At 53.3% G+C, this 12,037-nt stretch overlaps 2 protein-coding genes across 3 annotated transcripts in view; both read left to right on the top strand.

Annotated features, from left to right (window-relative positions):
* Nucleotides 1-342: 342 nt before the first annotated feature.
* On the top strand, nucleotides 343-4,056 carry Rpl38 (ribosomal protein L38). Of its 2 annotated transcripts, none has more exons than XM_029546296.1 (5): nucleotides 343-396; nucleotides 569-602; nucleotides 695-755; nucleotides 3,592-3,714; nucleotides 3,991-4,056. In XM_029546296.1, exons 2-5 carry the CDS (start codon nucleotides 600-602, stop codon nucleotides 4,014-4,016), a joined length of 213 nt encoding a protein of 70 aa, XP_029402156.1. In that variant the 5' UTR covers nucleotides 343-396; nucleotides 569-599; the 3' UTR covers nucleotides 4,017-4,056. The 2 variants fall into 2 exon arrangements, with proteins under 2 accessions (XP_029402156.1, XP_021069246.1); XM_021213587.2 differs by having other exon boundaries at nucleotides 396-472.
* Nucleotides 4,057-6,705: 2,649 nt separating this feature from the next.
* The window catches only part of Ttyh2 (tweety family member 2), a 43,947-nt gene continuing 38,615 nt past the window's right edge, over nucleotides 6,706-12,037 (top strand). Inside the window, exon 1 of the mRNA XM_021212519.1 lies at nucleotides 6,706-6,909. Coding sequence (XP_021068178.1) covers nucleotides 6,781-6,909 — 129 coding nt within the window. The 5' untranslated portion in view covers nucleotides 6,706-6,780. The remainder of the gene's footprint in view (nucleotides 6,910-12,037) is intronic.

The following is a 12,037-nucleotide window of genomic DNA, read 5'->3' on the forward strand; positions in this document are numbered from 1 at the left end:
GGATTTCTGAGTTCGAGGCCAGCCTGGTCTACAAAGTGAGTACCAGGGCAGCCAGGGCTACACAGAGAAACCCTATCTCGAAAAACCAAAAAAAATAAAAAATAAAAAAATAAATAAAATGTAAAAAAAAAATAATAAGATGAGTGACAGAAAGAGGGGACAACAGGGGAAAGGATAAGAAGGGAGGTGAGGGTGATGCTGGCAGCCTGTCCATTACTATAAGAAGCTGCACTACTAATCGGAACCAGAAGAGGGCAGGGCTGCTGAAATTGAAATGATGAACGCATCCTTTATGGCCCTTTGCAGACACCGTACTCAGTTTCCTCTGTTGGGTGGGTTTAACTGTCCGGAAGCGGAAGCCTCGTTCTTTTTCCGTTCCCTTCGGTTCTCGCATCGGTGAGTGTGTTGAGCGGGAGGCGAAGGGCGTTGAATCCGCAGCGATCCGCAGCCGGGGACGGCGCAGGGAGCACGGGTGTGCGGGGAGCGAGGGAGGGAGGAGGGGAGGGTACGGCGGGGCGGATCGGGGACGCAGGATCGCGGCCGGTTAACTCGGGATTGTCCCCCGCAGGTGCGGACGCCAGAGCCGAGCCCGCGTCGCCATGGTGAGTGCGGGACGAGGGACCGGGGCGGGATCGGGCGCCCCCGGGACGCGCACGTCCCCCCGGGCTCATCCTGTGTCTCTCCTGTGTTGCAGCCTCGGAAAATCGAGGAGATCAAGGACTTTCTGCTCACAGCCCGGCGGAAGGATGCCAAGTGTGAGTGCGGGTTCCCGGGAGGCCGGGGCCGAGCCCGTGGGACGGGCGGAGGGAGGCATCGGGCGGCTCGGAACCGCGGGTTCTGGCGAGCTTGGCGACCCAGCGCGTCCCACGCACTGAGGTCGGCATCGCCACGTGTGCACACCCCGATCACAGCGCGCCGTGTCGCTGACTACCGTTCCTGGCCGCGTGGTGGAGGCCGGAGGATTCCTGGGAGTTAGAAGCCCTCCGGGGCTGCGTAGCGAGACCCTGTCCTAAAACTTAAAAGGGAAAGAAAAAGAAAGTGTCGCTTACCTGTAATCTCCAGCTTCCAAAGAAACGAGGGCGAGGTGACGAGACAGAGCAGAGCCGGTGTGCTGGCCCAGGTCTGCCTGCTTGGTCTCAGGCCGACGCAGGAGAACTGAGCATCCAACGCCATCCTTGGCCTACAGGGCCAGGCGCTTCTTCCCGCGCTGGGTTCGCTCCAGGGGTTCAGTTTCAGGCCTGGTGCACAGAGCGGGTAATCCCCGAATTCGGGAGGCAAGGACAAAAGGATGGGGACATGGCTAGACTCTCCTTGGCTACACTGTCTTAAAAATAGATTAAAACAAGCAGGTTCAAAGTTGTTTGTCGGCTCCTGCTGTTTCTGTATTGTCCTTTCATACACGGGAGGGAATTGTCTCCTACTTAAAAGGATGTTTGGGAGGATGTGTCTAGCGAGAGACCTTGGGTGATGTTATCTTCCCATGGCAGCTAAAAAGAAGTCTGGTCTTCCTTTTCCTCCCAGGTCCGACTGTCTAAGCTCCAGATAATGAGCGGAAGTAGACCAAAAAGAGCCTTAGCAAGGTCCTTAGGTGTACCCTGTCACGTCAGACGGGCTGTTGCCTCTGATCTGGATGTCTCCTGCTGGTGGGCTCAGTGGGGTTCGCTGCTGTTTCCATCCGGCCTGTAGCATTTGGCACTGCCTTCCCAAGTCTCAGCCACAGTTCTTTCCTCCTGTTTAACTTAAGGAACCAGAGGTCCGTGCCTCCAGATTGCTGAGGTTAACCTAGCAGGCCCGTCAGGTCCTTAACTAGTTAAGAAAATCAGTCAAGTGTGTTTGTTAGGAGAAATGCACCCAATTTCTGGTGGGCTATATGGATCCTGAATAAGGTTGGCACTCAGGTTGTAGCCCAGGCTAGAGCTCAGGGAGTCTTATCTCAGGCTCCCAAGTGTTCAGATTGTAGACCTGGGCCGCCATTTCTGACTTGTTTCCCCCCTTACGTGTTTGTTTATTGTATGTGTGCAGTGTGGAGGCCAGAGAGGATCTTGAGGGTGTGGGTTCTCCTATGGGGCAGATCTCAGGAACCAGACTGGGGTCATTGGGTTTGACATCGGCTGCCTTTACCCACCCAGCTATTACACTGGCTTTTCTAACCTTGAACTGCCTCGGTCTCCTGGGTGCTGGTATTACAGATGTGTTGGAAGCTTCTGTGAGGGGGCACCACAATGCGTTGGTGGACACTGGGCTGCTTGCATATTTTCTGTCAGCCTGGCACAGAATTTATTTCTTCATATCAGATCCTTACCCAGAAGTGGAATCGCTGTATGACACGTTATGTGTGGCTGCACTTAGAGAGCCCAGGGGCTGGGAGTTTGAGGGCTCCTACCTAGCACTCCTCGGGCTCTGGGCCATTTCCCAGCACTGACGTAGCTGAACAGGGAGGGGCTTTTGACTGGAGGCAGAAGAATCAGAGAAGTTCAAGGTCCTCTGCCACACAGTGAGTTCAGGGCCTGCCCGGATACATGGTACCCCGTCTCACACCTCACTCACCTCCAGAGAGTAGAGTTACTGTTCAACAGTGCGATAGCAGCTGGGGCAGCATGGGATGCTGCCATCCATGTCTGGACTTGGTAAGATGGACCAGTGTGACTGTGCCTTGAGCAGGCTCTGAGCCCTGGGGCTTCCTCTGAAGGCTGTCCCAGTAGGAGTCCTAGGTGCAGCTGAGAACTTGTGCACATGGATCACACGCTGTTCTGTGAGGCCGAGGCCGAATGCCTGTCTCTGGTTAGGTGCCTGAGTCTGAAACATCAGGCCCTTTGCCTGATGAGTTCAGAGCCCTTACTGCTCCTACAGAGTTTGGTTCCCAGCATCCTTCCGCTCTAATCTGCCTGTAGTGACAGATTAGTGACTCCCTCACTGGTCGGTGGTGGTGCACACCTTTAATCCCAGCACTCGGGAGGCAGAGGCAGGTGGATTTCTGAGTTTGAGGCCAGCCTGGTCTACAGATTGAGTTCCAGGACAGCCAGGGGCTATACAGAGAAACCCTGTCTCGAAAAACCAAGGGGGGAGTGACGGCCTTTTCTGGACTCAGGCATCTGCTCTCTCATGCTGGTGCCCATACACAGGCATGCGTTTACACATAACTACAAAATAATTAAGATCCAGGTTCCACAAAAGTGTAAGAGGCACTTCCCTGCACATTGGAATGGAGTGTCCTGAAAGCTGCCCTGTGCATTCAGTGTTCTTGAATGGAGACTTGGTTGCCAGAAGTGGAAGGCTGGAAAGTTATTAACCAGAGCTGACAACTCATTTCCTTCCTTTATAGATTATCCTTTTAGAAAGGTCATTGGTCATTCTAGAATGTTCTGCGGTGCTGTGTTTAGTGTACTAAGTGCAGGTTTTGGTGTGCATGTGCAGTAACCCCAAGACTCATTGAGTACAATAAGAAAAATGTAGCTTTCCATTCCAGCACATTGAGCCTTTGAAAGCAGAAGGAAGTCTGAGGTGGTGGTGCCTGAAAGTTTGGGCCACTTAAGAAGATGATCTGTGTGGTTCTGCTCTGGTTCTCATCCTTAGTTGTGGTTTCCTTGGCAGCTGTCAAGATCAAGAAGAACAAGGATAATGTGAAGTTCAAGGTTCGCTGCAGCAGGTACCTTTACACCCTGGTTATCACAGACAAGGAGAAGGCAGAGAAGCTGAAGCAGTCCCTACCCCCGGGTGAGTAGGCCTGAGGGGGGGTAGTGGTGTGGGTAGCATTAGGAGAGCCACTTTGGTGATGGTCACAGTGTCTGCCGTGGCTGCGATTCTCGGGTTCTATCTGATCCCAGAAATGGCTTCCCTGGCCCCAGGCAGATTATAGTCCATTTAATTCTCAAAAGAACCTACTCTGATTGATCTGATTGATAACCTTGGGTTTGCAGAGGGAGGGCCGGTGAAATGCAGCAGGGTAGCTCGGGAGGGAATCGTGTCAACCACCAATCTTTCTTTTCCCAGGTTTGGCAGTGAAGGACCTGAAATGAACCAGACCTCTGTGTGTGACTATTAAAAACCCTGAAAAGTCTTTGTGTCCTCATCTTTGATGGGAAGTGGTATTGCTGTTGATGGTGCTGCCTTCTGCATCCCACATCATGAACTGGGATCACGGTGCTTGAATTGCCTTCCTTTTAGCCTAAGTTTGGGGAAGCGTTAGTACCCTGGGAAGGCAGTTGCTATCCATGGAAGGAAGCTGGTGTGTACTCCCAAGGCTTGGAAGTGGGCAAAGGTGGGGAAGGGAGAAGCTTCTGAGCTGAAGAACAGGCCATCTGTCCTTGGACTTCTGCCCTTGGACCCCCTGGATGCAAGAGTTCCATACTGTAAGACTGCAATGTGAAGTCAAGAAAGCATGGGCTTCTGTGGTGAATGCAGAAGAAAGGATGGTTTCTGTGGGGTTGCCTTAGCGTGGACTGCAGGGGTGGGAATCTGATGCCTCTGGGCACTGCATCATACACGGCATGCATGCATGCAAGCAAACATCATTTTCAAAGAAAAAGGGACAGGCAAAGTCAAAGCCACTGGGCCTGCCACCAGGTGGCGCTTTAGTGCAGTAGATAAGCCCCATAACTGTCCTTCACCCCAGAAGATTCCCACCCACCACTCCGAATCCTCTGGAAACATCAGCCTTAACCGTGTTCCTTGCGGAGGCACCCCCATGCTAGCCACCCTCCTGCCAGCACAGGACAAAGTCACTGGACATGTTTATAATCACCGAGGTTTAGAGCCCTCCCTCCCTACTAAACTGGAAAGACAGGCTTTCCTCATCACTAGGTGTCCTAGGCTAAGGAGGATTCCTAGACAATGCTGGACTAGGAAGACATCTGTGTGAGAACAAGGGGTTAGGGTGTTGATTGCGCCTCGGCTGTCTAGTGCAGATGTGGTAGCCGCCAGGCTCTAGCAACTACAGAACAGACCTGACAGGAGAACCCCCAGAGGCCAGGGAGCAGAGAGGAACTCAGCTTCTAGCAAGGCTTTTTGATAGAGCAAAAGTGCCTGGTTTTTGGGGGTGCCACCAGCATCCAGTTAGAAACTCCCTACCCTCTCTGGGGTCCCCTTCCTCTGCTTGCAGCACCATGCATCATCCTGCTGGCTCCCCAGCGCTCTTCTCAAGCCTGGCCCTGACTTGCCCTCACCTTTGCCACCTAACATGTCCACTGGTGCCTACCTGCCCACCACCTACTTCCTTACCTTGGGCTGGGAGCTCAGCACTTGATTCTAACCAAAAGGCAGAGATGGGCTGGGCTCAGGGGTCTGCTCCTGGTGTTGCTCGGCCCTGTTTTACTTGCCTCCCCCCCAAAAATACCCTCTAACCTAGCACGTGATGATGTCACATGTGTTGTGCCAACCACACACCTTGGGGCTTTTGTCTACTCTTGACAGTAGGTGGCCCTTCCTATGTTCTTTCTGTCCACCCCTCCCCTCTAGGAGCTCAAAGGCTTTCCTGAATTCACATGATTTATACAATAGATTCCAGGATACATGATCTAGGGTGAATCTTGTCATTCGTGATGTCATATGCCCATAATTCCAGCCCTCAGAAGCTCACAGCAGGATGGTCCTGGGTTCAAAGCCAATCTAGACCACTTAGTCTATCTCCTCTGCCCCAACTTGGGATTTTCAAGACAAGGTTTATTTGTTTCACTCTGGCTGCTGTGGAACTCTGTAGACCAGGCTGGCCTCATATCCACAGAGATTTGCCTGCTTCTGTCTTCCAAATACTGGGACTAAAAGCATGTACCACCACCTCCCATCTTACGCTCTCTTTAAAGGACTCAGCCTTGTCTAGCATGTTTGAGGCCATGGGTTCTAATCCAAACACTGGGATAAACAAGCCGGGTGTGGTGGGGCAGGAAAGCAGAGGAGGAGATCTCTGGGAGTTCAAGGCCAGGCTGCTCTACATAATGAGTTCCAGGACAGACAGCATAGTGAGACCCAGTCTGGGGAAAATAAATAAATAATGATAATAGAAGAATGAATTAGGGACTAACCCAGCCTTCTAGGTGGTGATTACTAATTATCCACTGGCACTTTAGTCTTTTCAAAATCTTTTTTTTTTTTTTGGTTTTTCGAGACAGGGTTTCTCTGTATAGCCCTGGCTGTCCTGGAACTCACTCTGTAGACCAGACTGGCCTCGAATTCAGAAATCTGCCTGCCTCTGCCTCCCGAGTGCTGGGATTAAAGGCGTGTGCCACCACGCCTGGCTTCCTTTTTAAGATTAGGTCACACGGGGGCTCACTGGACTGCTCTTCTGAAGGTCCTGAGTTCAAATCCCAGCAACCACATGGTGGCTCACAACCATCCATAATGGGATCTGTCATCCTCTTCTGGTGCATCTGAAGTCAGCTTCAGTGTACTTGGATTTAATAATAAATCTTTAAAAAAAAAAAAAATTAGGTCACACATAGCCCAGGCTGGCCTCCAACTCACACCAGACCTGAGGATAACCTTTGAATTCCTGATCCTTCTGCCCTAACGCCACTATTCTGATGTGATAGCAAGGATCAGGGCATGTTTTGAGTCCAATTTCTGGAGTGGGTGGGTGTGTCCAGAAAGAGGCTCAAGAGGAGAGGTGGGGCAGGGCAGGAGGTAGGGGCGGGACCTGGGCAGAGCCTCGGTGCATGGTGGGGCGTGTCTTCGCCTAGTGCTGGACATGAGGCGGGGTTTAGGCGAGGCAGGGCCAGGTCGCTTCCGAGCTGGGTAGTAGTAGCGGCGCTGGCAGTGGCAGTGGACCCGCTGCAGCTTGTGCAAGCCATGCCGGCGGCGCGCGTGGAATACATCGCGCCCTGGTGGGTCGTGTGGCTGCACAGCGTTCCGCACCTCGGCCTGCGCCTGCAGCGAGTGGACAGCACCTTCAGCCCCGACGACGAAACTTACCAGGAGGTAAGCCCATGATCCGAGCCACCGAGAGGGACCCTCAGAGTGGGAGCCAGAGCCGGCCCGCTCTCGCCCAGGTCCCACTCCTTTCTCTCTTGCCTCGGCATCCCGCGCTTTCCGCGCTTCTCAGACCCACTTGGTCCCCAGTTGGGCCCTCTCGGCCGAGTCCCTTGGCTGGGACGCTCCTCCTAGCTGGAAATCTCGGAGTTCGTAAAGCTGGAAAGGTCGGAGTAGAGTACACTGGGGAAGAAGAGGAAGGACGCGGAGGCTGCGCTCGGGTGGCGGGGGCTGAGCCTTCCGAAGACTTAGAGTGGGGGTGGGGCATCTGAATCGGGGTGACTGGCGGCCGAGGTGTGTGGGTTCACAGAGGAGCTGCAAAGGTCCCCTTCTGAGACTCCGACCCCAAGACGTTTTCTCTCCCGGCCCTGATGGCCTGAGAAAAGTTTAGGCAGAAACCGACTTGAGTCTCCGGAGTCCTTTGCGCTCCTTTCCCCAGCCCCAGCCTGCAGGGTAGCAGCAGCCACTGCCAATACCTCTGCCTTGGCTTCTTCTCAAAGGTTGCGGGGCTGAAAGAAACCGCGTGGGTGACTAACCTCTTGGATGCCAAAACCCCACAGCTGTTGGAGTCCAGGATGGAAGGTGGCTTCAGCTCCACCCCACCTCGCACCACATCCAGCAACTGCCCTGTCTGTTCTGGTGTTCTCTTCCCTATAACCTTCTAGGCCCTGGAATTCTGAGATCTTGGTTCCTGGGCTAGCTACCCTCCTTATCCTTATACTTCTGAATTGTCCCCATGAAAGGGGACGTTCCCTTGCGGGTTTGGTGGGCAGGTCCAGGCTTCTGACCTTCTTTCCAGACTCAGCTACCGTCTCTCAGCCGATCTCAGCCGCGGTTAAACCCACGGCGGCCTCTGCGGCCCCGGCTGAGTCAGTTCCCTCTGCTGGGTCAAAGATTCAGGGGCTGCGGCGACTTGGGAGGAGGCCCATTATTAGTTCAGAGCTCTGTGCTCATGTTGGACTTTGACCTGCAGCGGTTGGCACGGTGTCAATCTCCGTAGTGGGGCATCTGGCTGAGCAGGGCTTCTCTAGACTGCCCAGGAGTGGCTTCTTGTCCTCCCAGATTGTCCGCACTCTGAGGCCAGGGGCTCCCGATCCGTGTGCTATGCTCTGCATAGAAGAGCCAATACCCCGGAGTCTAATTATAACTTTCAGTGGCTCTGCTGCTTGCAGGCTTGGGCAGTTGGTTTCTGTTCTTCTGGGAGGATGGGACCCCACTTTGTGCTACTGGAGGCACTGTCACCCCTAGGCACTGCAGCCGCCCCCCCTGCCCCCCCAAGTCTTGTCTGGCCGCGGAAGGAAGGTTTGTTCCCTGAGGCCTGGTGGCTACCGACAAAGCACCAGGGAGTCTTCCTTCAGCTAGTGCTTAAAATGGGACGGATATGGTTTCCCAACAGCTGTGTTGGGGGTGTGGAGAGAGCCCAGATCCTGTGCTCCAGGCCCCAACCATATTTTCTACTGTACTCTCCTGGAAGAAATCTAGCCCCTCAGCTGGGTCAAGGGACCTCTGGCTGGGAAAGGGTTGACAAGGGCTCTCCCTCGCCCCCACAGCCTGAGCCTGACCCCACCCACCCCAGTCTATGGATAGGCAGGTGTGTGGTGCCGTTGAGTCCCACTCGTGGTCCTTGCTTCCAGGGTCCTGGCCCCCAAACCTTTTGCTCCAGCTCTTTCCCATGACCACTGCACCTGCCCCGCCCCTTTCCCTATCCTGGTTCAGCTAGGAATAGAAACAAAGCCCCTGGAGATGAATGCGGTAGGCCTTAACTGATGTCTGGCATTGGGTGTTAATTAAGGCTACTCCAGGTTCGGTAAGTTCCCATGTTGTCTGACCTGGGGTCTCTCCTCCTGAGCAGCTGGTTAGTTCACAGGGTCACCTGGGTGCCTTCTGTTGTAAGTGGTCTTGGTCCTCTGCTTGTGCTAGGGTCTGGGTGGCATACAACAAGGGTAGCAGTGGCTGAGGCGTCTCTGAGGCGAGGATTGTCTGAGGCAGGGGCATTGCCGTTCCACTGGTGGAGTTGGGTTCCAGTCCTATGGCTGTGTGGCCACAGGCAGGTGAGAATTTTTCCCTCATCTCTGTGTATCCCACGAGTTATTCTACTGAGTATTCACAGTAAGAACACCACAGGACCCGGTGACACAGCCATCAGACAAATGACACTGAGGTGATGGGTATCTAACTAAGGACAGTGCCCTGTGAAATAGAGAGGAAAAGAACCAAAGACTCCAAGCAGGGGGAAGACTGAAAAATGCATGCGAAAGTCACAAACAGTGTGTGTGTGTGTGTGTGTGTGTGTGTGTGTGTGTGTGTGTGCACGCCGGGCAGTGGTGGCGCACGCCTTTATTCCCAGCACTTGGGAGGCAGAGGCAGGCGGATTTCTGAGTTCAAGGCCAGCCTGGTCTACAAAGTGAGTTCCAGGACAGCCAGGGCTATACAGAGAAACCCTGTCTCGAAAAAACAAAAACAAAAACAAAACAAAAAGGTGTGTGTGTGTGTGTGTGTGTGTGCACATATGTGTGAATGCATGTGTATATGTGTGTATGCATTTGCACGCATGAGTGTACTCCTCTGTGTGTGTGTGTGTGTGTGTGTGTATGTGTATGTGTGTGTGTGTGCATATCCACATGCACAGGTGTAGATGTGCACCTACAGCCTTGTAAATAAATAGGCAGTCAGGCTCCAGGAATTGTGGGACTGTGAAAGGCACCTTAGCTCAACTGGGAACCAGAGTGCCTTTCAAGGTCCCACAAAGAATGACAGCTCTGTGCTTGGGACCTAGAAAGCAAAGCAGGGCTTAGCAGAGCTGACAACCTGGGAAGCACACGCTGCGATCCAGAACGTTCCTGAGTAAGAAAGACCCAGATGGCTCCTGAGATTTTTCTTTGGCCAGTGGAGGCCAGAAGTGGAGGTTGAATGCCCTGGAACTGGGGTTACAGATGAGATTGTGAGCCACCCTGTAGGTTTTACACACTGATCCCTAGTCCTGGGCAAGAGCAGGAAGTGCTCTTCATTGTAGAGCCATCTTGCCAGCCCTTAAGTTTGAGGGTTTGTTTGTTTGAAACAGGGTTTTATGTAGCCCAGGCTGCCCTCGCACTCACCACACAGCCAGGATGATATTGAACTTCTTGATGATAATGATATTGAACCCCTACCTCTACCTTCAACGTGCTAGGATTACAGGTGTGTGTGTCCATGCCTTGTTTATGAGATGCTGGGGGGGGGGGGAAACCCGGGGTTTCCTACACATGGGACAGGCACTTTACCAACTGAGCTCCATCTGCATTGAGCCCTCCTTTTTATTTTATTTATTCACTTATTTATTTTTGAGTCAAAGTCTCCCTGTGTAGTCGAGACTAGCTTCCATCTGGCAATCCATTTGCCTTCGCACCCTACAGTATAGAACTGCTGCTGTGTGTCATGGTTCCTGCCCTCTGCCTGGGGTCCTTGGGCACAGTGGAAGTTCCTAGTTTCCTGTAGTTGGTCTTCCTCATCCTCCCCCCCCCCTCCTCCATTGAACTTGAGCCTGAGTTCTCAGAGAGCCTCTACATCCCCAGCTATTTGCAGGAAGTGGCTGTGGGCCCAGCAGGGGCAAGCAGGGCTGTTGACCTGGAATTCTGCTGGGCTCGGTGTCTGTAGCTGGGAGCAGCCTGAATCCCCATCCCACGCACGTCTCATCTCCTTTGACAGGAGAGCAAGCCTGGAAGTCGGAGATGACCCCTGCTTCAGAGATCTAGCAAAAGGCCTCAGGAGTTCACAGGAGGGAAGCAGGTGGCCGGCTGTAATCCCTGCTTGGGAAGAAGGCCCTCGTTGGCTAGGTGCCCATTCGGCAACCCTGAGGACAGTTAGAAAGTTACAAAGTTGAGCTGTGTCTCTCAGAGAAGCCACTTCAGTTCCCTCCTTATCTGGGGAGTTATTGTCACCCTCACCATCCACCAGCTACTCAGGAGAGGCCAGACTCTGATGATGTCATGTCCGTAGGACTTCCTGTTGGATTTGAGGGCAGCACGCCCATCTCTGGGCCTTCTGCGGGCCATGTGAGAGGAGATGCAGGAGGAGTTCGTTGTTGTGGTGTGCCTTGGATTTCCGAGTGTCAGTGTCCTGAGAGTCCCCAGTGAGAAGCCGAGGATGGAGCTCACTTGTGAGTGCTTGCTTGTGTAGCAAGCACAAAGTCCCCAGTTCCATCCCCAGTACCCTATGAAACTGGTGACACACGTCTGGAATCCCAGCACTTGAGAGGCAGAGGCCAGTGGGATCTTTGTGAGTTCTAGACCAGCCTGGTCTACATAGTGAGTTCCAGGCTAGCCAGGGCAGAGAGACACTGCCATAAAAAAAAAAATGTATAAAACGAAATAACCACAAACAAAAAGTCACTCTTGGCTTCATAAGGAGTTTGAGGCCAGCATGGGCTATAGACTCCATCTTTTTGACCCAACTGAGCGTGTTGAGGACAGAGTATGGAATTCTGGGAGAAGACCAGGATGCTCAGCTGGAGGCAGAAGGGAGGAAAAAGCAGGCTTTAGAGCTCAGCCCCATGGGAAAAGAGCCAAGGTCAGGATGAGGAAGCCTGTTCATTACATCTGAACTTGGGAGTCATGGTCATCGGGCTGTCACGCCAGTTCCCCAACGAGTTAACCCTTCCCAAGCTTCAAGGTTGTGTTCTCCCTATAGAGCATGAGGATAGGCCCCCTGCCTCAGCCAGAGGCTGGCACACCACTGAAACTGCCATCTGTGCTCCCTTGGGGGTCTGTCTACAGTGGCCACTACTGTCCCCCTAGCCTGAGTACCAGGGTGGCTCGGACTACAAGTGATAAACCAGAAATAACGGAAAGAGCTTTGATGTCAGAGAGGCTAAGTTTGGCCATTGGTGCTGGGACAGGCGGGGTGGGGGTGGGGCAGTAGGAGGCTAAGGGTGATGTGGAGACTGGCCTTTCTAAGCTCTGGCAATTGCTTGAGCAGAATTCCCCACTCTAACTCCCCCTCCCATCCCGTCCATGTGTACTGGTTAGGAACAAGAGACATGATGGCCTGTTGAGAGCAGTAGGTGACACTGAGTTACAGGAGACCCTCTTGTGTTCCCCTA

The sequence above is a fragment of the Mus pahari genome, chromosome 14, assembly GCF_900095145.1.
Source record: "Mus pahari chromosome 14, PAHARI_EIJ_v1.1, whole genome shotgun sequence".
In the NCBI taxonomy this organism is placed as follows: domain Eukaryota; kingdom Metazoa; phylum Chordata; class Mammalia; order Rodentia; family Muridae; genus Mus; species Mus pahari.